A 24,938-nucleotide genomic window follows, 5' to 3' on the forward strand; every position below is an offset into this window, starting at 1 on the left:
TGATGTAGCTATCTTTAGAAATCTCACACTGGTACCTTCTTTGGTTTTGTCAAATCTGCAGTGAAGGTGTTCTTAAAATGCACAACATGTGCTGGGTCATCATCCGAGACTGCTATAACATGAAATATATGGCAGAATGCAGGCAAAATAGAGCAGGGGACATACAATTCTCCCTCAAGGAGTTCAGTCACAAATTTAACACATTATTTTTTAATGAGCATCATCAGCATAGAAGCATGTCCTCTGGAATGGTGGCTGAAGCATGAAGGGACGTACGAATGTTTAGCATATCTGGCACGTAAACACCTTGCGAAGACAGCTACAAAAGTGCCATGCAAATGCCTGTTCTCACTTTTGGGTGACATTGTAAATAAGAAGAGGGCAGCATTATTTCCTGTAAATGTAAACAACTTGTTTGTCTTAGCGATTGGCTGAACAAGAAGTAGGACCGAGTGGATTTGTAGGCTCTGAAGTTTTACATTGCTTTGTTTTTTTAGTGCAGTTATGTAACAAAAAAAAATCTACATTTATAAGTTGCACTTTCACAATAAAGAGATTGCGCTTCAGTACTTGTATGAGGCGAATTAAAAAATACTATTTCTTTTATCATTTTTCCAGTGCAAATATTTACAAAATAATATACACTTTGATTTCAGTTACAACACAGAATACAATATATATGAAAATGTAGAAAAACATCCAAAACATTTAATTTCAAATGGTATTCTATTGTTTAACAGCCCTAATGGTAATCAAATGACACAATGACAGGATATTCCATTGGAGCATTCTCTGGCAGGGTTAGTATGTCTCTTGTTGCTTGATTGGCTCTTTGTATGAGCCAACCCATGAGGAATTGTTTTGATGGGTAAGGAGGCTGCCTATGCTTTTGTAATTGATTAAATTCAGTTTCATCTTATATTTTTCACAAAACAGTACACAGTATTTGTCTCAGCTCTTTTTATGGTTTGGTCTAAACGCACATTTGAGCTTGTTTAACTAAAGGGGTGATTTTAAATTGATTTAGTTTGACTTTGTGTGGAGGCACCATTATTTCAGGTTAGTGATTTAAACAATATAAATCAGGTTGAAACTGAAATTAGTATCCCCCTGGGGTTTACACAACTTTAACTGAATCATTTTTAAACTGATTTAAATTAAACTGGTGCAAGTCCAGTGCATGAAGAAGACTTATGTCTACAAGCATGAGTCGAATTCAGCACTTACTGCACTTATTATTACTTCAGCTCTGGTTTACCATTTTGTCCTTTCATATTTAATATTTGCTGGAGGATTGCCTTCCTGTAGGAGTACACATATCATAAGATTACCTTTCTATTAAATTTATTGAAAATTCCCCATTTTAACATCTGCTATTAGCGCTGTACAAGCAATAAAAGCAGTGATTGCTTTCCAATAATTTGAACTGTAACAAAAGATGATAATAATTACAGGTATGTCACTAGAAGACATTAGAATTCCAAGATGTTAAATAAAGTTAATGTAGGGCAGTGTTTATTATCTTCTCATTGCCCTGTAACAAGATTGTGCAGGCCTCGTTTTAATTCCACAATTTGTGCCTCTTAGTTAACATCTTCAGTGCCTTAGCTCATAGGTCCCCACCCTGTAATCAGATCCATGTCTACTGACTTTTGACCTGAGGATCCTAAATGGTATCAGTGGAATTCCACATGAGTGCGAGGTCCACCACATGTATCAGTTTGCAAGATCAAGGTAATAGATTTTCATTCAATGAACAGTGTGTGTACACATATCATACAAACTAAAAAAAAAAAAAAATGTGGCTACCATAGAGTTTGAGGTTGAAATTATCTTTCAATGGAATCTAACTAATTTACCTCCACCCCCACCAAATATTACCCTTTCTTTACAAAAATTGTGCATTTTCAATCAAAACATTAAGTCTGGACATTAACAGTTAAAGTATTCAGCCACTTCTCCCTGCCAGGTGTTATAGCCCTTCATCACTCAGGATCATCCCACCAGATTTACACCCCGCACCCAAACTTGACTAGGCCTGTAATGGAAATTGTTCTGTAATGGGAATTTGTTGTTGGATGCATGCGGTTGATTTTATATATTGTCTGCTAAACATGTAGTAAAGATTTCAAAAGGAATGTAGTGCCAGGTTATGCTAAGTAACATCACATTCCTATAAGTTTTCTCATAAAACCAGATCCTGAGATCCAGTCTTTTTGCACCTGGGTCTGTTCAAGAAAGGTGACATGGTCTCCTGGCATAATGTGGAGCAGCCTCTGACCACCAGGGGATGTCCTAGCATTCAGGAATCACTGAGGAATGGTGACACCGCAATGCCTCTTTTCTCTGAACATTCCCCTTATGCCAGTGGCTGACGGGGTTGGTATAAGAGTTGTTACAGTGGCTCTATGCCACTGGAGTATTCTACCTCCTGTTGCTCTTTAAGATGGAGCAGCACAAAGCAATAAAAGTGTGGCAGAGACCAGGCTCATTGTGTGTTGTGTTAATGGAGCAGGGGAGTATTTATGTGGCTGAGATTGGAATGACTAATCTGATTGTTTGGAGTTGGGTATATGTAGGTGTATTCTAAATGAGGATTTGGCAAGCTTGTATTTTTAGCAATATTAACTATATTGTGTACCATCTAGTATATGTATTTTGAGGGCTGCAAGTATCATATGATATGTTAGTGTTAGAGGACTCAGTTCAAAGCCCACTGCAGTCTCTAGGAGTCTTTCTATTGATTGTGCTAAGCTTTGGATCAGGTCTGTAGCATATTGCGGAATACAGGTTTTATCAGGATAAAATTGGGTTGTCCCCATTACTTGCAAGTTGTGAAGCCATGAGGATGTTTTGCAGATTATCCCAACGAAGTGCCAATTACACCTTTACATCATACCTCCCCATCATGGAAAGCGCACGTTTCTAGCCCTGAGATGCTACAAGATACCTTGCCTTAAAGCCATGACATTTTTATATTTAGAAAATCTCTCACGGATCTATGACTGAATTTGTCCCATCTTGGATCTCGGGCTGGGGCCATTTGAGTGTAAAATTCTACGTTTGGTGAGTGAATGAGGAAACATTTCTCTAGCAGATTGATATTTTAAAATGGCAGCTTGTTTGAAGCTGCTTGACAGTCAAAGGTTTGGAGTGTTAGTGTGAGTTATAGGGAGACTGATTGATTAGAAGGCAGAGGGCAGGTTAGCCAGTCAAAGTTGCATGCTAACAGTCTTCATCACATGACTGTTATTTGTCATTTGGCTCTACAATTTATGAAGGTATCAAGGGGGTGCACATGAATACCTGCATAGACATACACACATTTTCACGTAAATTTCCTCATTGCAGTCACAAAAATGGGAACATCTTAAAGAAGGCTTTTGATGTTTGTCAGTCACCCCTTTAGTACAATGCCATCCTTTTCACTTGCAGCCCATATAAATCTTAAAAGAGATGAAAAATGTCAAATTAGTAAATGAACTATGTAAACTTTAATACTAAAAGCAAAGGGTGGTTTTCTTATCTTAAACTTTTTCCCCTTATTTTAAATGGACAATAATACACATTTGGGTGCTGATCCTGCAAAGGAGCTCCATGCAGGTGGACCCTGCACCGACACAGAGTCCAGTGTGAAAGTCACTGGGGTTCCATATGGGTGGACTAGCTTGCAAGATCAATGCCTTGGTCTTCAGCAGGTTCAAAGGCATTGTCTTTGTCAGAACCTGCTGGTACAGTAAACGTTATTAAAATTCTTTGCTGATGCTGCGTGCTCCAATACAATACAAGGAAGCGAGACTGTGTGTTGTGATGTGGATTATTTTGATTTGCTGCAGATCAAGATATAGTCATAAGGAACTTTACAATGATTTTAATGAATAAACTCACATTTTAAATTACATAGCTACATTCCTGCAGTCACATTATAGGAGTAAAAAATGAAATCACTACCCAACTTAATACACTAGAAATCAACACTGTAAGGTGCACACAGTGGCTATTTTGAAAGAACGCTTCTGAGAGGCTAAATGAGAAAAATGTGTTTTTCACAGAAAATGTGTGTTTCAAGGGCTGTAGCTATACTTTGAAGCAGAAGGTGCTGCCTTTGAGATGGCTTTCAAACTGCAGCTTTTATGTCTGACAGTCATGCTTGTAATGCTTTTATCTTTGGTTGTTCAGCTGTCTTAATCTTGACTGCTTTCACATTTACTGTTATCATCTCTGCAGAAATGTGCAACAATTAGTACAACAAGCAATTCTTGGAAATAGTGTCAGATACTTCAGAGTTAGTTATATACATGGTGTCCAATCAGTGGTTCCCTTCACACCAGAACTTTCAGTGAAGCCAATGTCATCATTTATTCTTTGACTAGATCCTTTATTGAAGTTCACAATGACTTCCCTGAGCATTTTGGATGTTCAAGGAAAGCAGGTGTGGGCCCATCATTGTTGCTTATATTTTTTATGTCAAAATCAAAATTCACACTGAACACAAAAGGATTGCACTGAAATCTAATGATAAGCTGTTAAAAGGCTGCCCTTCAAGACCATTTAGAAGCTTCAGCTAGTACAGAATGTGGCTGCCCATTTATTCAGCAATGGTAGGTACCGAGAGTACATTATAGCTGTCATGGCAGTTGGTATCAGCTGTGGTACAACTGCTAACAACCCCTAGATTTGACTTTTGGCAACCTAGAGTCTGGTTGCCTTCAGTGGAGAGTCCTCAACTCTGGCATTCACTCCCCTTCTTGGTTGAACAAATCCCATGTTTGCTGAGCTGCTGGGTGTAGGAGGGAGGGTGATCACATGGGTCAGGAACTAGCCTGGCACTTGAGAGACCCAGGTTCAATTCCTTGCTATGCTATAGATTATCTGTGTGTCCTTCAGAAGTCACTCAGCCTCTCTAAGCCTTAGTTCCCAAAGGGGAAAATGGTACTTCTCTACCCAGGGCTGTCCTAGGGTACAGCAAATCAGGGCAACCGCCCCGGGCCCTGTGCTTTGGGGGGCCCTGTGGGCGTGGAAGTGAGGCAGGCGAGTGGGGTGAGGCGGCGAATGGGAAAGTGAGTGGCAGGCTGGCAGAGGGGGCGAGGAGGAGCCTCCCCCCGCCAGCACCTTCCCCTCCACCATCTCCTGCCTGCCTCAGATCCGATCAGTTTCGCGGCATCAGGAGGTGCTGGGGGGGGAGGGGAGAGGAGCGAGGGTGCAGTGCGCTCGGAGGTGGGGTGGGGTGGAGACGGCAAGAGGCAGGGCGGAGGTGGGAAGAAGTAGGGTGGGGGGGCCTTGGGGGAAGGGGTGGAGTGGGGGCAGGGCCTGGGCAGAACCAGAGGGAGCACCCCCCAGCAGATAAGCACCAAGTTTGTAATGTCCCGGGCCCTGCACCCCTCTAGGGGTGGCCCTGTCTCTACCTCACTGGAGTGTTGTGAGGATAAATACATTAAAGATTGTGCTGAGATACTGTGGTAATGGGAGCCTTTGATAGAAAGTATACCGGTATACTCAATCCTTCCCAAAGGTGGAGTGAACAGGTGCTGAAGAGGTTGGATTTAGTTGACATTGGGTAGCGCGTTTATTTCCTTGCTATATATTTGTTCATGTCCCAAGAAACTTTCTGCTGGGCGTGTTTTATGAAATAAATAAAAGGGACTGCTCTGGCAAGCGTTATTAACAACACAGTATTATGGCTCCCAGTAACTGCAGCAATATGGTATCTCCTCTGTCCTCTTTGAAGTGTAGGAAAATACCAAAGTTTATTACAGGTCACTTGGATAGTGGGTATGGAGTTTTGTAATGGATAGGAGGGTTTTCAGCACTCTCTTCCTGTATGATATTGTCTTTCAATATGAAGACAGTTACGCTGCTGTTGCAGGAGTCTGTATGGCCAAAGCTCACATGGCCGGATTCTCAACCCTTTGTGCTACTCAGGATGGCTTTACAGTCTCACTGTGCTACCAAACCGGCTACCTCAGGATTCTTGCAGGTTGTGACTGACCTTTGTGTGGGTTTCAGGAAAGCTCAAGGAGCCTCTCAACCTCCCCACCCCTGCTGCATGGCCTTCATTAGGGTCCCTCCATGCACTCCTAGGACACACATTTCTCCATAGGAGGCAGGACTGTGGTCCCTGTTTCCTTCTACTCCTGTGGAACAGGCCCAGGGCACTGCGAGAGAGAACAGTGCATCCCTTGAAGGAGAGTAGAAGCAGCATGTTTCTCCTGCATGTCAAGGAGCTCTGGGAGGAATCTACTCCAACCACTCCTCACCACTACATCACCCCCATGCCCACCACTCCTTCCACTTGGGTCTCACTCACTCCTTGCACCACAAGCTCCTGGAGCTTTCCAGCACCACTCCTAATGTGGGGCTCTGCATACAAAGCATGACCAAGTCCTGCGAACAATAAAGAGAAGAACTCACTGTGCCATTTGTAGTGCTATGTTGCAGAGCAGGACTGAAAATTAAGAGGAATGTGCATTAATATTGCCTATATGTTTGTCTTTTTCCGTTTGCATTATGTGGCCCCCTGTGTTAACAGTCAGAAAAAGAGAAGCCCCAGTGGTTTCAGTGTTTATGCTGCCTGTTAGTACATTTTGCTTTTAGTTATAATTTGTTAGTTGCTCAGAGGCCTACAAGTGTTAATACTTTCGGGAAAATGTATTTTTGCTATTTTAATGTCTTTATACCTTATATTAATGCCAGGCCTTTTTTAGTCTTTTAAAATTCTTTTCTTGGCTTTTGAGTTTTCCACACTAACTAAGGTATTTTATTTTGTTTGTTTCACTACCTCACAAATGGTGGAGAGGTTCAATAGGGCATAATGAATCACATTATTTTTAACACTATTTTGGTACCATCAGAAATCACTTAAATACGTTCTGACAATTTTTTTTTAAAGCCTACAGTGGCCTCATTTTATTTTCATACAATCTTGTAGACAGGGTGGGAGAATGAAGAGAAACAATGCTGCCTTGACTCCTTTTCTTCTCCATACTGGGTTGATGTTTCTGGCCTTTAGTTTCTTCAATTGCTTGTTGAACATGGCTGTGGGATTTAATGCCTACAACAAAGAATTCTGAACTGAACATTGTGAACCAAAATAACTAGGCTCCTGTGTCCATGTGCATGATGATAAAAATTCAGCGCTGATCTGGCTGGGAGCGGTTGGAGTTTGAGGACGTGAAACTGTATAACTGCCCTTGAGGGATGTCTGTGCCTTTTGACAGCAAAGCAGGAAAATATTTTGTGTTCTGCAAATCTGTCTCTTCGGTATACATGGGAAATGAAAAGTATAATGTGGCTTAACAAGCAATACAATTCTCAGGATGTCAGCCAAACAGGATCACATTGGAATCTGTGGATTTCCTTCTTCCTTTTTTATATAAATTAACCATCATTACAGTGGCAAGGATAAAGACCAATTTTCCAAAAGGAAAGTCCGATAAAAATGTTGAGGGGGAGGGACATAAAATTCTCAGTGAGTGGGGGGATTTTTCTCTCTCCTACAGCAATTCATCTGCTAACCTCCTAGGGTGAATGAAATACGGTGCTGGAAACAAATCACAGAATATCAGGGTTGGAAGGGACCTCAGGAGGTCATCTAGTCCAACCCCCTGCTCAAAGCAGAACCAGTCCCCAACTAAATCATCCCAGCCAGGGCTTTGTCAAGCCTGACCTTAAAAACTTCAAAGGAAGGAGATTCCACCACCTCCCTAGGTAACGCATTCCAGTGCTTCACCACCCTCCTAGTGAAAAGGTTTTTCCTAATATCCAATCTAAACCTCCCCCACTGCAACTTGAGACCATTACTCCTTGTTCTGTCATCTGCTACCACTGAGAACAGTCTAGATCCATCCTCTTTGGAACCCCCTTTCAGGTAGTTGAAAGCAGCTATCAAATCCCCCCCCCTCCCCATTCTTCTCTTCCGCAGACTAAACAATCCCAGTTCCCTCAGCCTCTCCTCGTAAGTCATGTGTTCCAGTCCCCTAATCATTTTTGTTGCCCTCCACTGGACGCTTTCCAATTTTTTCACATCTTCTTGTAGTGTGGGGCCCAAAACTGGACACAGTACTCCAGATGAGGCCTCACCAATGTCGAATAGAGGGGAACAATCACATTCCTCGATCTACTGGCAGTGCCCCTACTTATACAGCCCAAAATGCGATTGGCCTTCTTGGCAGCAAGGACACACTGTTGATTCATATCCAGCTTCTCATCCACTGTATCCCCTAGGTCCTTTTCTGCAGAACTGCTGCCTAGCCATTCGGTCCCTACTCTGTAGCAGTGCATGGGATTCTTCCGTCCTAAGTGCAGAACTCTGCACTTGTCCTTGTTGAACCTCATCAGATTTCTTTTGGCCCAATCCTCCAATTTGTCTAGGTCCCTCTGTATCCTATTCCTATCCTCCAGCGTATCTACCTCTCCTCCCAGTTTAGTGTCATCTGCAGACTTGCTGAGGGTGCAATCCACACCATCCTCCACATCATTAATGAAGATATTGAACAAAACCGGCCCCAGGACCGACCCTTGGGGCACTCCGCTTGATACCGGCTGCCAACTAGACATGGAGCCATTGATCACTACACGTTGAGCCCGAAAATCTAGCCAGCTTTCTATCTACCTTACAGTCCATTCATCCAGCCCATACTTCTTTAATTTGCTGGCAAGAATACTGTGGGAGACTGTGTCAAAAGCTTTGCTAAAGTCAAGGAACAACACGTCCACTGCTTTCCCCTCATCCACAGAGCCAGTTATCTCGTCATAGAAGGCAGTTAGATTAGTCAGGCATGACTGCCCTTGGTGAATCCATGCTGAGTGTTTCTGATCACTTTCCTCTCCTCTAAGTGTTTCAGAATTAATTCCTTGAGGACCTACTCCATGATTTTTCCAGGGACTGAGGTGAGGCTGACTGGTCTGTAGTTCTCTGGATCCTCTTTCTTCCCTTTTTTAAAGATGGGCACTACATTAGTCTTTTTCCAGTCGTCCGGGACCGCCCCCGATCGCCAGGAGTTTTCAAAGATAATGGCCAATGGCTCTGCAATCACATCCACCAACTCCTTTAGCACTCTCGGACGCAACGCATCCGGCCCCATGGACTTGTGTTTGTCCAGCTTTTCTAAATAGTCCCGAACCACTTCTTTCTCCACAGAGGGCTGGTCGCCTCCTCCCCATGCTGTGCTGCCCAGTGCGGTAGTCTGGGAGCTGACCTTGTTCGTGAAGACAGAGGCAAAAAAAGCATTGAGTACATTAGCTTTTTCCACATCCTCTGTCACTAGGTTGCCTCCCACATTCAGTAAGGGGCCCACATATTCCTTGACTTTCTCCTTGTTGCTAACATACCTGAAGAAACCCTTCTTGTTACTCTTAACACCTCTTGCTAGCTGCAACTCCAAGTGTGATTTGGCCTTCCTGATTTCACTCCTGCATGCCTTAGCAATATTTTTATACTCCTCCCTGGTCATTTGTCCAAGCTTCCACTTCTTGTGAGCTTCTTTTTTGTGTTCAAGATTAGCAAGGATTTCACTGTTAAGCCAAGCTGGTCGCCTGCCATATTTACTATTCTTTCTACACATCGGGATGGTTTGTCCCTGTAACCTCAATAAGGATTCTTTAAAATACAGCCAGCTCTCCTGGCCTCCTTTCCCCCTCAAATTAGCCTCCCAGGGGATCCTGCCCATCAGTTCCCTGAGGGAGTCAAAGTCTGCTTTTCTGAAGTCCAGGGTCCGTATTCTGCTGCTCTCCTTTCTTCCTTCTGTCAGGATCCTGAACTTGACCATCCCATGGTCACAGCCTCCCAGGTTCCCATCCACTTTAGCTTCGCCTACTAATTCTTCCAGGTTTGTGAGCAGCAGGTCAAGAAGAGCTCTGCCCCTAGTTGGTTCCTCCAGCACTTGCACCAGGAAATTGTCCCCTACACTTTCCAGAAACTTCCTGGATTATCTATGCACCGCTGTATTGCTCTCCCAGCAGATATCAGGGTGATTGAAGTCTCCCATGAGAACCAGGGCCTGCAATCTAGTAACTTTCATTGGTTGCCAGAAGAAAGCCTCGTCCACCTTATCCTCCTCGTCCGCTGGTCTATAGCAGACTCCCACCACGACATCACCCTTGTTGCTCACACTTCTAAACTTAATCCAGAGGCTCTCAGGTTTTTCTGCGATTTCATACCGGAGTTCTGAGCAGTCATACTGCTCTCTTACATACAACGCAACTCCCTGACCTTTTCTGCCCTGCCTGTCCTTCCTGAACAGTTTATACCCATCCATGACAGTACTCCAGTCATGTGAGTTATCCCACCAAGTCTCTGTTATTCCAATCACATCATAATTCCTTGACTGTGCCAGGACTTCCACTCGTGCTTCCTCCCAGTATCCCACTTTCCCACTTACCACAGGGCTTTGGTCTCCTTCCCCCCAGTGAACCTAGTTTAAAGCCCTCCTCACTAGGTTAGCCAGCCTGCTTGTGAAGATGCTCTTCCCTCTCTTCGTTAGGTGGAGCCCATCTCTGCCTAGCACTCCTCCTTCTTGGAACACCATCCCGTGGTCAAAGAATCCAAAGCCTTCTCTCCGACACCTCCTGCGTAGCCATTCGTTGAAATCCAGGGGCACATCACGCTCTCCGGTATTCAGTACGATTTTTTTTTAAAACCCAGCAGTATGTAGTGAGTAATAGTTACACCAGAAATGGAAAATGTGAATTGACATAAGGTTTTGCTTTGGGTGCTCCTTGGGCAATGTTAAAAAATAGAACTTTATGTAGTTTAATAAAACGCTGTCAGTTGCCACATATTTTCTTCATGGGTGCATTTTCAGTCTTCATCAAAGCCACAGTGATGTCAGATATGTATTCTAAAGAACAAAATGACCTTCGTGTAGCTGCATCAAGTATGCTGCTTCAAATGTACTGATTTATTTTCAGCAAAACATAATTTGCCCTATTAAAGCACTTTCTGTATTTGAATCTGCAAAGAATGTTGGAGGTATATAAACACGTGTTTAATGTATCACAGGGTATTTACATGAAACCTTTTTTATTTTTTTATTATTATTTTGGTTATTACTGTTATTAATTACAGATTTTGCCCTTGGATGCAATAACATCCTGTAGATAGTCAAGAAAACAAAGTCAAGCATCAGCAGACATTGGAATGATGAGCATTATAATTAAGTTTAATATTTTCACATCATATTCAATATAACATGGCACACAAAACCAAAACTGTCTTCATAATATTATAATAGGAGAGCATGTATGACTAGGGCAATTATTACTACACAAGAGCGTCCAAGAAGAAGGAGAATGTATAGCAGAAAATATCTGTTATATGAGAAGTGTAGTTATATCTTCAGATCGATCATCTGGGTACTGCATGCCGTTATTCCTACATGTTTTCAGCTTCTGAGTGTTTTAAATGCAGCTAAGAAATCATGGGCCATTTTGTACCCTGCTGTGATGAAACCTTCAGGACAGTTACAAAAGACTCGGGAAACTCATGGCTTTACCGTGCTGCTGCAGCTGATTGACGGTTTGATGGCAGCCCACAGGGTTCTGAATATCAGTAGGAAAAACAGATTGGACTTTTATTATACCCCAGCCTCCAAAGGAGTAGCATAAATCTTGTGCTCCCCAGGATGCTCATTGTGCTTCCTGGAGTTACCCCCTAGAGGACTGACTTCAACGCAGGGGCTCTGCTTTTATTGCTGCAGTCTGGCTCGAAGCATGGAGTACTCTGTACGTTTCAGTTAAGTATATGGTGATTTTCACTGATGGCTCAGTTTGTGTCCATTATCTCAGAATTAATAGACTTAATTTCACAAGCCACTAAACTAGCTGGTGAAGAAACAGGCAGAATTTCTCAGCTGTGGAGTGTGTGCACCTCCTGCCCTGTGCTGGAGAGCGTGCAAATGCTGTAGTTGTGGCTAGCTCCTGCACAAGGTGGAAAAGCTCCTTGCCTCCCCATCTGCCCTTGCATCAGCACCAGGGCTGCTCGCGCGCTTGCCCTCAGAAAATAGTCATTATGCTCAATTGAAGTTCAGTGCAATGCTAAATGAAATGTATACACGCGTGCAGAGTGAGTTTGTGACTTGAATGCTGAATAGCCTGGAGAGACTGTATAAAGTGCCATCTCCCGGGATTTACAAGCTGCTGTGTACAAGCACCAATGCACTCTGCTAGACACTACGCTAGACCAGTTCCTGGATATAGCAGTTCCGTCTGCCTTAGGCATGTTAAGAGTTGAAGCCTGTGCATGTTAGGAGTTCAGATTGCCCAAATGCTTCTAATTAAGCTGTGTGAAAAGATTTGTCAGAACTTGAGCCCAGATCTATGAAGTTGCACAGACCCGACGTAGTATAATTTGCTTACCTCCCGCCCAGGATCTCCTCCAAGCTTCCCCCAGGTATTGGGACTCCCCTTTAACATTATCATTGCTAAGTGGGTGCCTTCCCACACCTCTGTCATGGGGCTAGGCAACCCCCTATATGTCACTGCACTGGCTGGCCACACCTCACTCTTCCATCTTTGGATGAGCTGCCCAGTAGGTTCCTGTCTCCTGGTGTTTACCTCAGCATCCGAGTGAATGAAAGGGCCTCCTCTGGCTTCTCTGGAATCAAGACGATTACCAACTCGAGCTCACACAGGACAGTCTCCATTTTCTCTCTGCTTCGCAGCTGACGCACCCCAGAATCAATTTTTGTTCTACCTTTCTCCATGGTGTATAAAAAAGTGAGATGAGGAGATCTGATCCAATTCATGGATTTTTGCTGCTGCTGCCCTCTTAGACATTTAAATTCACTTCTGTCTGTAATCCTCTGCTGTTACGCTCCTGAATTCCCATTCATTGATCTTCTGTGCTCTCTTGTGGCACGTATACCCAATCTGAATCATGATCCTTGCATCCTCTGTTGACTCCCTCATTAATTTGTTGATGGGTCCCATTCCAGTGGTTGCCATTCCCTCAATGTGCCATTTCTGCCATGTGTGAGATCCATTCATTTGTGGCTTTTCTTCATTATTTTTGCAATGGTGTGTAGATTTCCATTTGTTTGTTCAATTTAAAAATAAAATATAGCCTCTTAAGATTGCTAAATTAACAGATTAGTCATGCTTATAAGAAAGGGCAGTTTTGAAATCTTCTGTCCTTTGTACAGTCTTTTCCCATCATAGTCCCATATGTTTAGACTGTACACATTTTGGGAAAGGGACTGTGTCTAGTACTTCCGTGTTTATACAGTGCCTCACTCAATGTGAGCTCTCTCCCAATCAGCCCCTCTGGGCACTACCATAAAATGAACATTAAATAATTATAAGTCACCAATTTTTTAAAAAAATATTTCCTTCTGGAGGCTGTCTGTGGTCATTCTTCTCATACTATTCAATCATATGATCCCAGATTTGTACCATCCATAATACTGATTTGAGTAATTTTTATTTTTTCCAGGCTGCTGCCAGGACACAGCTACTATAGGTATTATAAGTTTATTACCTTTTCTATACAGCATGGCTCCAGTCCTACCACTGATGGCTCACAAATGGACTATTATGCTTATGTTGAGCTCTATGAAGCTCCACACAGGTCCAGCAGTCTTTCCACATGCTATCAATTGCAGAATCAAACCCCTTATTTTTAAGTAGCGAACCTCGGGGGTACTGAGGTAAAAAGTTCTATTCTGTCCTGCTATTTTGGTCATTCATCGGTTTGAATTCAATCCATCAGAATGTTTGAACATCTTTAGGGGGTTGCTCTCAATGTGTCTACAGCTTGAAGATGCAAAGAATGTTTTCTTACATCAGAAAAGCGTACGTCTCTTCTTTTGTAGATTTGAGCGAATTCATACTAAGAAAGGGGACTACAGTAGGTCTCTAGCCTCAGACCAGGAGGATGTAGATGATTTAGCAACCTTGGAGGTACTGGATGAGGTAAGATATTTAATTTATTTAAGTTTTCTTGGAAACTAGTGTACAGATAAGAGTCAAAAAGTACTGCTGTATTTGTAGATTAACCTACCTTATTTTTAGGTGAGCCTACATTCTCACACTTTAATTACATAGTAGTCCATGGTACTTTACAGACTTCTGCTAGATTGTTGAACGTGAGATGAGATGTGTTGTGTCTAGAGTTGTGCCATCTTAATGCCAAAACATCCTCATGAGCGAGATCATGAGCTGGTGTAAATTGGCATAGTACCACTAACTTCAATGGAGCCATGCTAGTTTATTCCGGCCAAGAATCTGCTCCATGATGATGATTTAACTTTAAGATGGGACAACTCTAGATACAGCATATCCATTTCCACCTTCAGCTGGAATTGTCCCAGCTTAATATTAACACTTCGTCATGGGCCAGATTCTTAGCTGGCATAAACTGCTGTAGCATCACTGAAGTCAATGGTGCTATGCCAGTTTACACAAGCTCAGGATCTGGCCAAATAAGACCAACTTTTGCAGCATTTTAGATACTTAAAATAATGCTGTTTGGCCAAGTTTGAAAAGTGGATCCCTTTTCTGATAAGCAACATGAAGGGAAAAGAATGCTGTGACCAGAAATTCTGCTTTTAAAGCTTTCCCCCCGGGGAGCTACTTAGCAATATTCTTTGTGCAAACAGTTATTTCTCTGCATTTCATTAACTTCCTTTTGGCTAGGGAATGCAATCATAGGGCTTAAATCTCCTCTTTCTCTAACTTGACAATAGTGCAACTCCATTTTCATCAGTGGAGTTACCTCAGATTTATGCTAGTGTGTATGGGAAAGAGAATAATCAGGCCACAATGATTTACGTGGAGTTCAGAGGCAGTGCGTGGATGTGGATGAAATGCCAACATTGCTCTGCTGAATGGTTCAGGGACTGCTACACAAGAGAATAAAATTAATAATCTCCACCTGCAAATTAAACTTCACTGACACGTCAACCATTAGTGAGCCCTGAACTTGGCTCTTCTGTAGACATGCTGTGAGCACTTCATAGTGATAACGGCACTTATAGAGTGCTGTACTTCTTCAAAGCACTGTACAAACATTAGCTAATTAATAGGATAGTAGCTCAGATAATCAAGGCTATTCGTCTGATGGGTAGAGCTCACATCCAAACATTTATTTACGTTCAGAATAGCCATATGCTGACAGTAGGATTTCTACTTTTTGCCAAGGAGTCCATTCAGTGAAAGCCATGTCATGCTCATAAAGGGAGATGATATTCAGTATATTGAAAGGTATGGTTCAAAATAAGAAACAGGATAGATTTCCAAGCCTGTGAAATGCTTTCATTGTGTTTTCCCTATGGGAGTAAATGTTACCATCCCTGTTGCAGCTTCTTGAGTTTCTCCCTGTTTTTCTTTCTTTCAAATACAGACCGTTCAGTTCTCAACTGTAGCAAATTTACACTCACCACAGTTTGGGGGGTTGGTGACTCTAAAAAACCTTTTCACTCATGATGCTGGTCCAGCAGGGGATTGAAACAGCACCCTGTGTAACTTGGAGCAGTCCTTGAAACTAGTGTTACCCCAAGCTACAGCCAACTGGTGCCTAAGATAGGGATTTGACAGAGCACCCTTTTCTGCCTCTTTTCAGCTTTCTCTGCAGAAAAGAGGGGTGAGACAAGTGGCAAAGAGTTGGCTTACCAGCATGGTGCCACCCTAGGATTTTCCTGTGCTGGGGGAAATCAGCTTCCAATTTAGGGTAACTTTCTGTTTGCTTTTCACTGCTCAGGCAGTAAAAAAACCGACATCAGACCAGATCAAGAGCTGATCCCAGAGCATGTTAATATATGAATATCTTCAAACTAGTATCTGTTTATTTACATTTGTAGATCTTAGCCTACTCCAAGGAGTGCACATTTAAACATGCAGTGTAAAAGGTTTCAGAGAGATCCAAACAGATGGACTTCTATGTCTATATGATCAGAATTTAGGAAAAAATCTGAGAACTTGGAAGGGCAGGTCTGAATTCAGTCTAGTGACCTTTGCATGGAACAATGATATTAATCCTTGGGGTAGGGAGTTTAAAAAGAGAGATTAGGGAGTCCTAAATGAATAAAATTGATTGAGTCACTGCATTATTAATTTGTTAATATTTGTACAAAGATCTGAAGATACGTGTTTGTGATTCATGTGGGATGGCGATACAAAAATATTATGGCCTCTGAATGCCACTATGTTTGAAGGTACCAACGTGTTTCTAAGCATTAACTTGAACATGCCTTGGCTTTTCTATTCCTTTTTTACAACAGAATACAGTAACGGAGCAGTTGCAGAAGAGCTATGCCAGGGATCAGATCTACACATATGTAGGAGACATTCTCATCGCTGTCAATCCCTTTAGGAACTTAGACCTTTATTCTGCACAGGTGTGAAGAATGAGTTTCAGTTGTGTTTTGCTTGTAGTGATTTCCAGTGAAATTTGAAAATTCATACCACTCATGATGATTTAATACAACATCTAAGTAACAGAATTATCAATAAATCATCATCTAGCATGCACATGGGCATATATTTTGATATAAATGGTTTAATTACTATATGCTGAATTCCTGCACATAAATGAGACCGTTTGTCTCTCATGCTCTCTCTCTCTCTACACACACACACACACACACACACAGTGAAGCCCTGTGTACAATAAGTTCCCCAAATTCCACTTATCTTTCTGATAGAGGCTTATGCAACCCAGTGTTACTCCTCATTGTGCTTCACACTAAGAGCCTGGTTCTCCCATTTACTTTAGTTTTACACCAGTGTAATTGGTGTTAATTGTGCAATTGGTGACTGATATGACAGTCTGGATCAAATAAAAGTTTGTCTTTGTTTATCGGTTATGGCAAGTAAAAAAAAAAACATTTGCCACCTTAAAACATACCAAAATACTAAATGGGTGTATGAAAAGAAAATGGTATGAAATGGTAATTCAGTGCTTTGTGCCTGAAAACATGAAATCTTGATCTAATTATTTTGATTTTATATTTTACATAATCAAGGCATGATGAGATTTCAAAGTATACCGGTTCCTTTTTAATGGTATTTAAAATATAATTCAAAGGATCCATTGGTCCACAGTATAGTTAGTATAGTAATAATAATAATTAGTAAATCTTTATTTATGAAGCCCCCCTGCGAATATGCTAGGAATGCTGCACAGCAATCAGTAAATATAATGAAAACATGATAAAATAATACAAAAATAGCTATTAAAGGAACTCAGAAAACATTTGCAGTGTTCTGACCCTCAGCATTCCAAACTGTATATTGGAGCAAAGCGGACTGCCAATCCTCCCCACATCTTTGCTGTGGCTGACATTGGATACCAATCCATGGTAACATACAACTCGGATCAGGTAAAGGTATTTATTTACACAATCAGATTTATATCTCATACCCTTTGCTCTGCTGAGAGGGATGCAGTGAGGGCAAATGGACTTGTCTTATCTTCTTCAGTGTATTGTCATTTCTGGAGAAAGTGGAGCTGGCAAGACGCAGAGTGCCCACCTCCTGGTTCAGCAGCTCACGGTCTTGGGAAAGGTATGTTTTTAAAGTGGGTGCTCCCACAAGTCTCTCTAAAGCCTGAAACCTGAATAAATTGGAACATAATCTCAAACCTGCAGTATCGTTTACAGACCCCAAATACCCTAATTCTGCATTGGAATCTGCTAGCGGAGGGTTGAGGATAAGATGTGGAGAAGGTGGTGTGGCCCAAGACTATATTACCTTCTCCAGACAACCTTTCCAGTGTCAGAGAGGGGATGATGTGCCTCCCCCAGCTCAACCCTGCCTTAGCCCACTTGGAGACAATAATGGAATGCTGTAAAATATTACACAGCACAGTGAAAGTTTTACCCTTCTTGAGCACTCTCCTGCCTTAGGGACTGTCCTAAATTTTCCCAAAATGTACCATGTAGGATTCTGTTTCACCTTCTGACATGTTCACCTCGCTTAAGCAATGGATTGTTGTCAGTGTCACTGTCTTTCCATATGATTCAGACCAGAAAGGCTGACTTGATGGTTTGGCTCCTTAAAGTAAATCACAAGTATGCCCAAATTTGGATCACATCTTGAGAGTTTTGCATATTAAAGGCCGGGTGAAATGAGCAGTGGCACATTCAGCAAGTAAAGGTCAATGCACTACGATGTCTTCTTAAGGCTACAGGAGTGTCCTGCTTAGAATAACAGTAGGAAGATGGGTATCTAATGGGGAAAATAATTGGCCCACTGTTAAGAGAAGAGTGAAAACACAAAGACTGTGCTGAACATGAGTGCATGGGTGAATTGTTGGCCCCACTGAAGTAATTAGGGAATTATGCCATTGACTCCCATTGAGATCAGTGAATCCAGGATTTAACTCTATATCTTAAGCCCTTGTTTCAAGCATACAGTAAATCAGTCTGAGGTGCTCCTTTACCGTGGTGATGGGTGAGGTATAAAAACCTGGGATGGATAGTTGGATGGATAAAAGTTGAGGCCCCAATTCAGTAAGGTACTTAGGCATGTCCCTAGCTTTAAGCACGTCGCAGTCCCATTACCTAAGTACTGTACTGACGTGTTTAAAGCTAGGTATGTGTTTAAGAACCTTGCTGAATTGGGGCCTGTGTGGGCAAGGAAAAGGGCCTTGCCCATAGGTGCAAGAGAAAAAAAGAGAAGGAAGGGAATTCTTTCTCATTACAGAGATCTGATGCTTATTGTGATACCTAAATAGAGATTCTAGAAGTACACAGAATAAACAAACTGAAACTCTCAATACCAAATGTAAATGAAAAGACCCATTTGAAAACAGTTATTTTGGGATTATTCTTGAGACTGCTTTAAGCAATAACTTTTCTGTATGTTGGCTTTTATATCTAGGCTAATAATAGGACTCTCCAGGAGAAGATACTCCAAGTGAACAATCTTGTAGAGGCATTTGGAAATGCAGGCACTATTATCAATGATAACTCCAGCAGATTTGGAAAATACTTAGAAATGAAATTCACTTGTGGAGGAACTGTAGTAGGAGCTCAAATTTCAGAATACCTCCTCGAAAAATCCAGAGTTGTCCATCAGGCTGTGTAAGTAAAAAGGAACAATTGACCCATTTTAAAGTAGACAAAGCAGGAGTGCAATTTGGGAAATCTTGTACCATATTCAAGTATAAGATTAGCAAGGTTTTTTCTTTCAAATAAACAAGAGGTTGATAGATTCTAAAGGTATAACTTAAAATATACTGTAAGCTATTTTAATTTATTACATTCTGGTTTATTTAAGCAGGTCTGTTTTTAAAAAAATCTTGCATATCTTGTACAGCAAAAAGGATAAGCATATGTGGGCAGGGCTAAGGATATTCTAATAGTTTTAACTCTAAGTATCCTTATTTGTCTGGGTTTAAATTAGGGCTGTCGATTAATCATAGTTAACTCACACGATTAACTCAAAAAAATTAATCATGATTAGAAAAATTAATCACAATTAATCAAAGTATTAATCCTACTGTTAAACAATAGTATACCGATTGAAATTCATTAAATATTTTGGATGTTTTTCTACATTTTCATATATACTGTATTCTGTATTGTAATTGAAATCGGTGTATATTTTTTATTACAAATATTTGCACTGTAAAAATGATAAAAGAAATAGTCGTTTTCAATTCACCTCATACAAGTACTGTAGTGCAATCTCTTTGTCATGAAAGTGCAACTTACAAATGTAGATTTTTGTTGTTGTTACATGACTGCACTCAAAAACAAACCAATGTAAAACTTCAGAGCCTACAGATCCACTCAGTCCTACTTCTTGTTCAGCCAATTGCTAAGACAAAGAAGTTTGTTTACATTTACAGGAGATACTGCTGCCCGCTTCTTATTTACAATGTCATCTGACAGTGAGAACAGGTGTTCACATGGCACTTTTGTAGCCAGCATTGCAAGGTATTTACATGTCAGATATGCTAAACATTCATATTTCCCTTCATGCTTTGGCCACCATTCCAAAGGACATGCTTCTCACTTTCAGGTGACATTGTAAACAAGAAGCGGGCAGCATTGTCTCCTGTAAATGTCAACAAACTTGTTTGTCTGAGTGATTGGCTGCACAAGAAGTCGGACTGAGTGGACTTGCAGTCTCTAAAATTTTACATTTTTTATTTTTAAATGCAGGGGTCTTTGTACATAATTCTACATTTGTAAGTTCAACTTTCATGATAAAAAGATTGCACTTCAGTACTTGTATTAGGTGAATTGAAAAATAATATTTCTTTTATTCTTTTACAGTGCAAATACTTGTAATAAAAAATAAATATAAAGTGAGCACTGTACACTTTGTATTCTGGTTTGTAATTGAAATCAATATATTTGAAAATGTAGAATACATCCAAAAATATTTAAATAAATATTATTCTATTATTGTTTAACAGTGAGATCAATCACACAATTAATCACGATTAACTTTTTTAATTGCTTGACAACCCTAGTTTAAATTAAGCTCTTAATATTATGTTAAGTATATTGTTTGGATTACATTTCCTTTAATTTTCCCTTAGTAATGTAACTTGTATGCAAAATATTTGGTTAAATCCTGGAGATTCTAATATAATTTTGCTTATAAAGGAGTATGAACCAAGTACACATATATATTTGTTAAGAGTGTGTGTGTGTAATAAAATAACAAATGATAGAGAAATTAAACAACACTTCATAGAATAAATTCATATGAAAGTAAATTCCTGTACAATATCAGCTGTTTGTTTTCACATATAGTACATTAAAGTACACAAAAAATTATTTTAGTAGATCTGTTTTTGTCATTAACAATAATTAAAAGTTTAGAACGTGGTATAGGGAAATCTTGCCCCAACTCTAATTTTAATGTTTCCCTCACCGACTAAAACTCAGTGTTTCGATTCTGTAAGAGCCTGTTACCTTATGCAACACAAATGACTACTTCTGTTTCCTCTGAGTTGATTTAGCAAATACACAATTTAAAGTTTTGGTCCAGTTTTATGAAACGCTGTTATTGACAGTTTTTCCCCAATCGAACTTCAGTTATAGAATCTTGGATTTTTCAGAATAAAATCCGGCTTTTCCCCTAAAATAGTGGCTTGCATTGAACTTTTTTCCTGGGCTTGCTGATTTCTGATGAGGTCAGTGGGACCACTTAAATAGGATATGTCAGGAGAATGTGCTTAAATTTACACGTGGGCTTAAATCCTTTTCTGAATCAGTCAAATCTCACAGAACCTTGCAGGATCAAACCCATAATGAGAATGCAACTCTGCCTGGGAGGGAAGATTTTAACAGAGTTCCTCTGGGCACAGTTAGTTTACTAAGGTTGTGGGCAATTTCCAAGATCCGACCCAGTATTTACTTATTGTATCAAACACCACAGTGCCGCATTTAGCTGCTTCTTCATCATCTGCATTGGTAGATATGACACACAAAAAAGCTTGCACAGAAAAAGATGGAACTAGTTAAAATCACTGCACCAAGTACTCAGCAAGTATAAACTGATGGAATTCCATTGACTTCAATGGAGCCATGTCAATTTACAGCAGCTGAAGATCTGGCTCACTATTTTTAATGATGTTTAACAATAGCACCAATGCCATCAATAAATCTAGCAGTACAACTTTCTTACTCAAACAAATAATTGTTTTTGTTGTTTCAGGGGAGAGAGAAATTTCCATATTTTTTATTACATCTATGCTGGTTTAGCAGAAAAGAAAAAACTGGCACATTATAAACTGCCAGAGTATAAGCCACCCAGGTAACGAAGTTTCTTTTTACATAAATTGATTTCTAAGGAATACATTGTAGTTGGCTCAACCTCATTTGGATTATAACCCTTTGTTCCTCAACCCTTTCAGGTATCTGCAAAATGAACATCTCCGAACAGCACAAGATTTTATGAACAACAATTTCTATAAGTCTCAGTTTGAATTAATTGAGCAGTGCTTCAAAGTCATAGGTTTTACAATGGAGGTGAGTGCTGATAACATTTCAATCTTTTTCTTTTTTTGAAACCTTCCTTTGCTTCTTCTTGTGACAGGAGGTAATAAAGGGGAAATGCATACAAAGAATGTAACTAATTTCCTTCACTATTTTTCTCATTTTGGCTAAAAATACAACCAATTTCCTTCATTATGTTGCTCACTTTGGCTATGATTCTTAGACATTTTTGGATATTCCATGGTCAGTTTGTCATGATATTGTTACATATTTTAATTCTTTTAAAAGTGTTTAAGCATCTCTATACTAAGAAAGTATTATTAGTCAACAATACTATAAAATCAGTGGCCATAACACAGCTGAATATTTGAAAAAAAGTTAATTACAAAATAAGTGCATAGAAAATAATGTTTGTAACCATTAATAAGCCTGTAATTTTAGCCTAGTTCGTGTAAGCTTCATTCACTTTTTAAATTAGAGTTTGAAATAAGGAGTCTTTGGCAAGGATGGTTGAAGTGCATTGAGAGGATCAAACCTGTCATGTCAGGGTGAGTCTTATCTGTGACCACTAATTTAATCTGTTCTTCTTTCTTATTGTCTCTTTTCATGGATGTGCAGGCCACTGGTCCTCTCTTGTAAGCCTGTACCAGTATAATTACAATAAATATCAGCCTGTTTCTTTTTAAAGTCTCCCTTCGTCAGCTGCTTTGAAACAAGGAATTTCATGTGCCATTAGTAGAGGAGCTGCATTATAATGTTGCTATTCATGGTTGTTAATATTTCCCAGACACTGTTGGTACCTAGTTCTGGAGGAGCAAGTCCAACAGGAAGGAGGTACTAAAAAGAGGCAAATCTATAAATATAGAATACTAGTTTACAAAAGAAAATCTGAGAGTTTTCTAAAATTCCAAGTGTGAGACTTTTCACAGGTCTGGTTTGGATGGGAACAATACACATGGCTGATAATGTGTTAACATTCACCATGCCGTCATTAAGGGTAATGTTTTAGCTGTGAAGAAACGTGTGTGTGAACCTTTTCCCCTATGTTTTAATAATACTTTCCTTGCTGTTTTTGCCATTAGCGATGCATTTCTTTACTACTTACTACGGCTTTTTTCCATGGGTTTTTTCCATGGAAAATTTCGAATTGTTTGCAAAAAATTAAAATCAGAAACATTACCTGCTGTTTTATGACACTGGAGTTGTCAATAAGTATCAAAAGTATCTCCCATCACACACTGTGGTTTCCTCTCTTGAGGGAGGTGATACATCATGGCAGTTACATGGAATCATGGGAGATGAAGTCTGACTGGAGAGCCTGGCCCAGGAGAATGGGAGCATGAGACACCTTAACTACAACACCCATGAGGCACTCAAGTGGCATTTCAGAATCCAAATATTTCATTTTTAGGCATTGATTTTTTGACAAAAAATATAAATTTTTCTCAATGGGAAGTGGACACTTTTTTGCCAAAAAATTCATTTACTCAAAAATCCATTTTCTGTTGGAAAAACAATTTTGACAGAAAACTTTCAATCAGCCCCATTACCGACCTTGCCACAAACCTATTTTGTAGCAAAAGCAGATGAAACCTATTAGCAGTGAAGCTGAATTTTCATCTTTTTTTCCCAAGGCCATTCTCTTCTTTTTCCTTTTGATACTTATTCACAACTCCAGCGCTGTATAGCAGATGGTAAGGCCCAACAATCTCCTGTCAGCAGTATTTCCATCTCTTCAGAACTGGCCTACATGAATGTGAAGGTTGCAGAACTGTCATCAGGAGAGCTACCCACATGACAAGACCTTGTGGGGCATGAAGTGTACTATGCAGTTACACCAGTCTGTTCCTGTTCCCCGTGCTTAAACATTCATTTTGATTGATAAGAGCATCACCTTCATATAGCAATGACACTATATCGCCAAAAGAGGAGGTGTCACTTCTGATATTTTGGAAGTCCACTGAGAAATGTGAGTGGCCACACTATGCACAATGCCAGCATGCATCTTCTGGTCACTTTGCAGAAGGTTGTGGTACAGGGTGTGCTTAGTTTCTGAGTGGATAGGGAAGGAGAGGCATAAAGAGTCTTTCTTGTTGAGCCTCCTATGAAGGGGATATTCCTTGTGGAAGCACTAGCCTCTCAAAAGGGGTGGGGCTCTTGTCTGACCCACTTCCACCCCAGCTGGCAGAGAAGGCTGGGTACAGAGGGGTGTAGATACTGCACTCTCTTGAAGGGAGTAGTAGTGGTTCCCAGAGCTCCCATGAGCTCCTGGAATCATTGTACCTAATCCAGGCATAATGTCTCCCAGGACTGCCGCTGGGGCTGTGTCTCCTCACCATACCCTTTGCAGAACTGTGGCTATATGCCAGAAATCAAGCTCTGTATGCACCGAGACTGCTACTTTTTGACTAGAGAAATATGTTGCATCAGAAAGAGGCTCCTCCATGGAAAGGTGCAATAACATACTCCTAACCTTTGACAGTCCATCGTGGTGCACAGAGGAGTTTCTCTATATATCCACAATTCGTGTTTTATTAACAGGAGTCCTGAACATAGTCTTGTGCATTCTGATTAAAATGCAGCCTACATGTTTTTATGAAATCTCTCTTTTAAACTGGCTAGCATGCTGTAATGGTAACTACATACTCTATACTTTGCTCTCTGTCCTAAACCCACACTGTTTTACTTAAGACTGCATGACAAAAATAAGAGGAAAGAACTGCCTGGGGTTCACAATAATCATTCTAGACAGATCAACCAGATTTAACACCTACTGGAAAAGGGCACAAAAATGTCTGTTGCTATACCCTTTATACAACATAATGGCAAAAGTCAAGTTATCCATTTCTTTGAATTTCATCCACATTCGTAGGCTTGAAATGAAAATAATCACTTTACAAACATACATACTGCGTGCCAATCATCCTAAGAGTAATTTTTAGAGTGAGCTTTTTTAGTTGGCTTTGGAGTAACTGGAATAATTCATTTTCATTAAGTGTTAGATTTGTGCTGGATTCAATTCTGAAAGTGTTGAAAATAATATAA

General features: G+C 40.5%; 1 protein-coding gene across 4 annotated transcripts in view; it reads left to right on the forward strand.

Moving 5' to 3' along the window:
* Positions 1-24,938, forward strand: part of MYO3A (myosin IIIA) — a 204,600-nt gene that overhangs the window by 103,579 nt on the left and 76,083 nt on the right. For 2 of the 4 annotated variants that reach the window (XM_043541353.1, XM_043541354.1), the window contains exons 10-17: positions 13,430-13,456; positions 13,809-13,908; positions 16,215-16,331; positions 17,211-17,315; positions 17,416-17,499; positions 18,817-19,019; positions 21,613-21,711; positions 21,812-21,926. In XM_043541353.1, coding sequence (XP_043397288.1) covers positions 13,430-13,456; positions 13,809-13,908; positions 16,215-16,331; positions 17,211-17,315; positions 17,416-17,499; positions 18,817-19,019; positions 21,613-21,711; positions 21,812-21,926 — 850 coding nt within the window. The remainder of the gene's footprint in view (positions 1-13,429; positions 13,457-13,808; positions 13,909-16,214; positions 16,332-17,210; positions 17,316-17,415; positions 17,500-18,816; positions 19,020-21,612; positions 21,712-21,811; positions 21,927-24,938) is intronic. The other 2 variants (XM_037890867.2, XM_043541355.1) reach the window with 1 other exon arrangement.

The sequence above is a fragment of the Chelonia mydas genome, chromosome 2 (assembly GCF_015237465.2).
Source record: "Chelonia mydas isolate rCheMyd1 chromosome 2, rCheMyd1.pri.v2, whole genome shotgun sequence".
Taxonomy (NCBI): Eukaryota; Metazoa; Chordata; order Testudines; family Cheloniidae; genus Chelonia; species Chelonia mydas.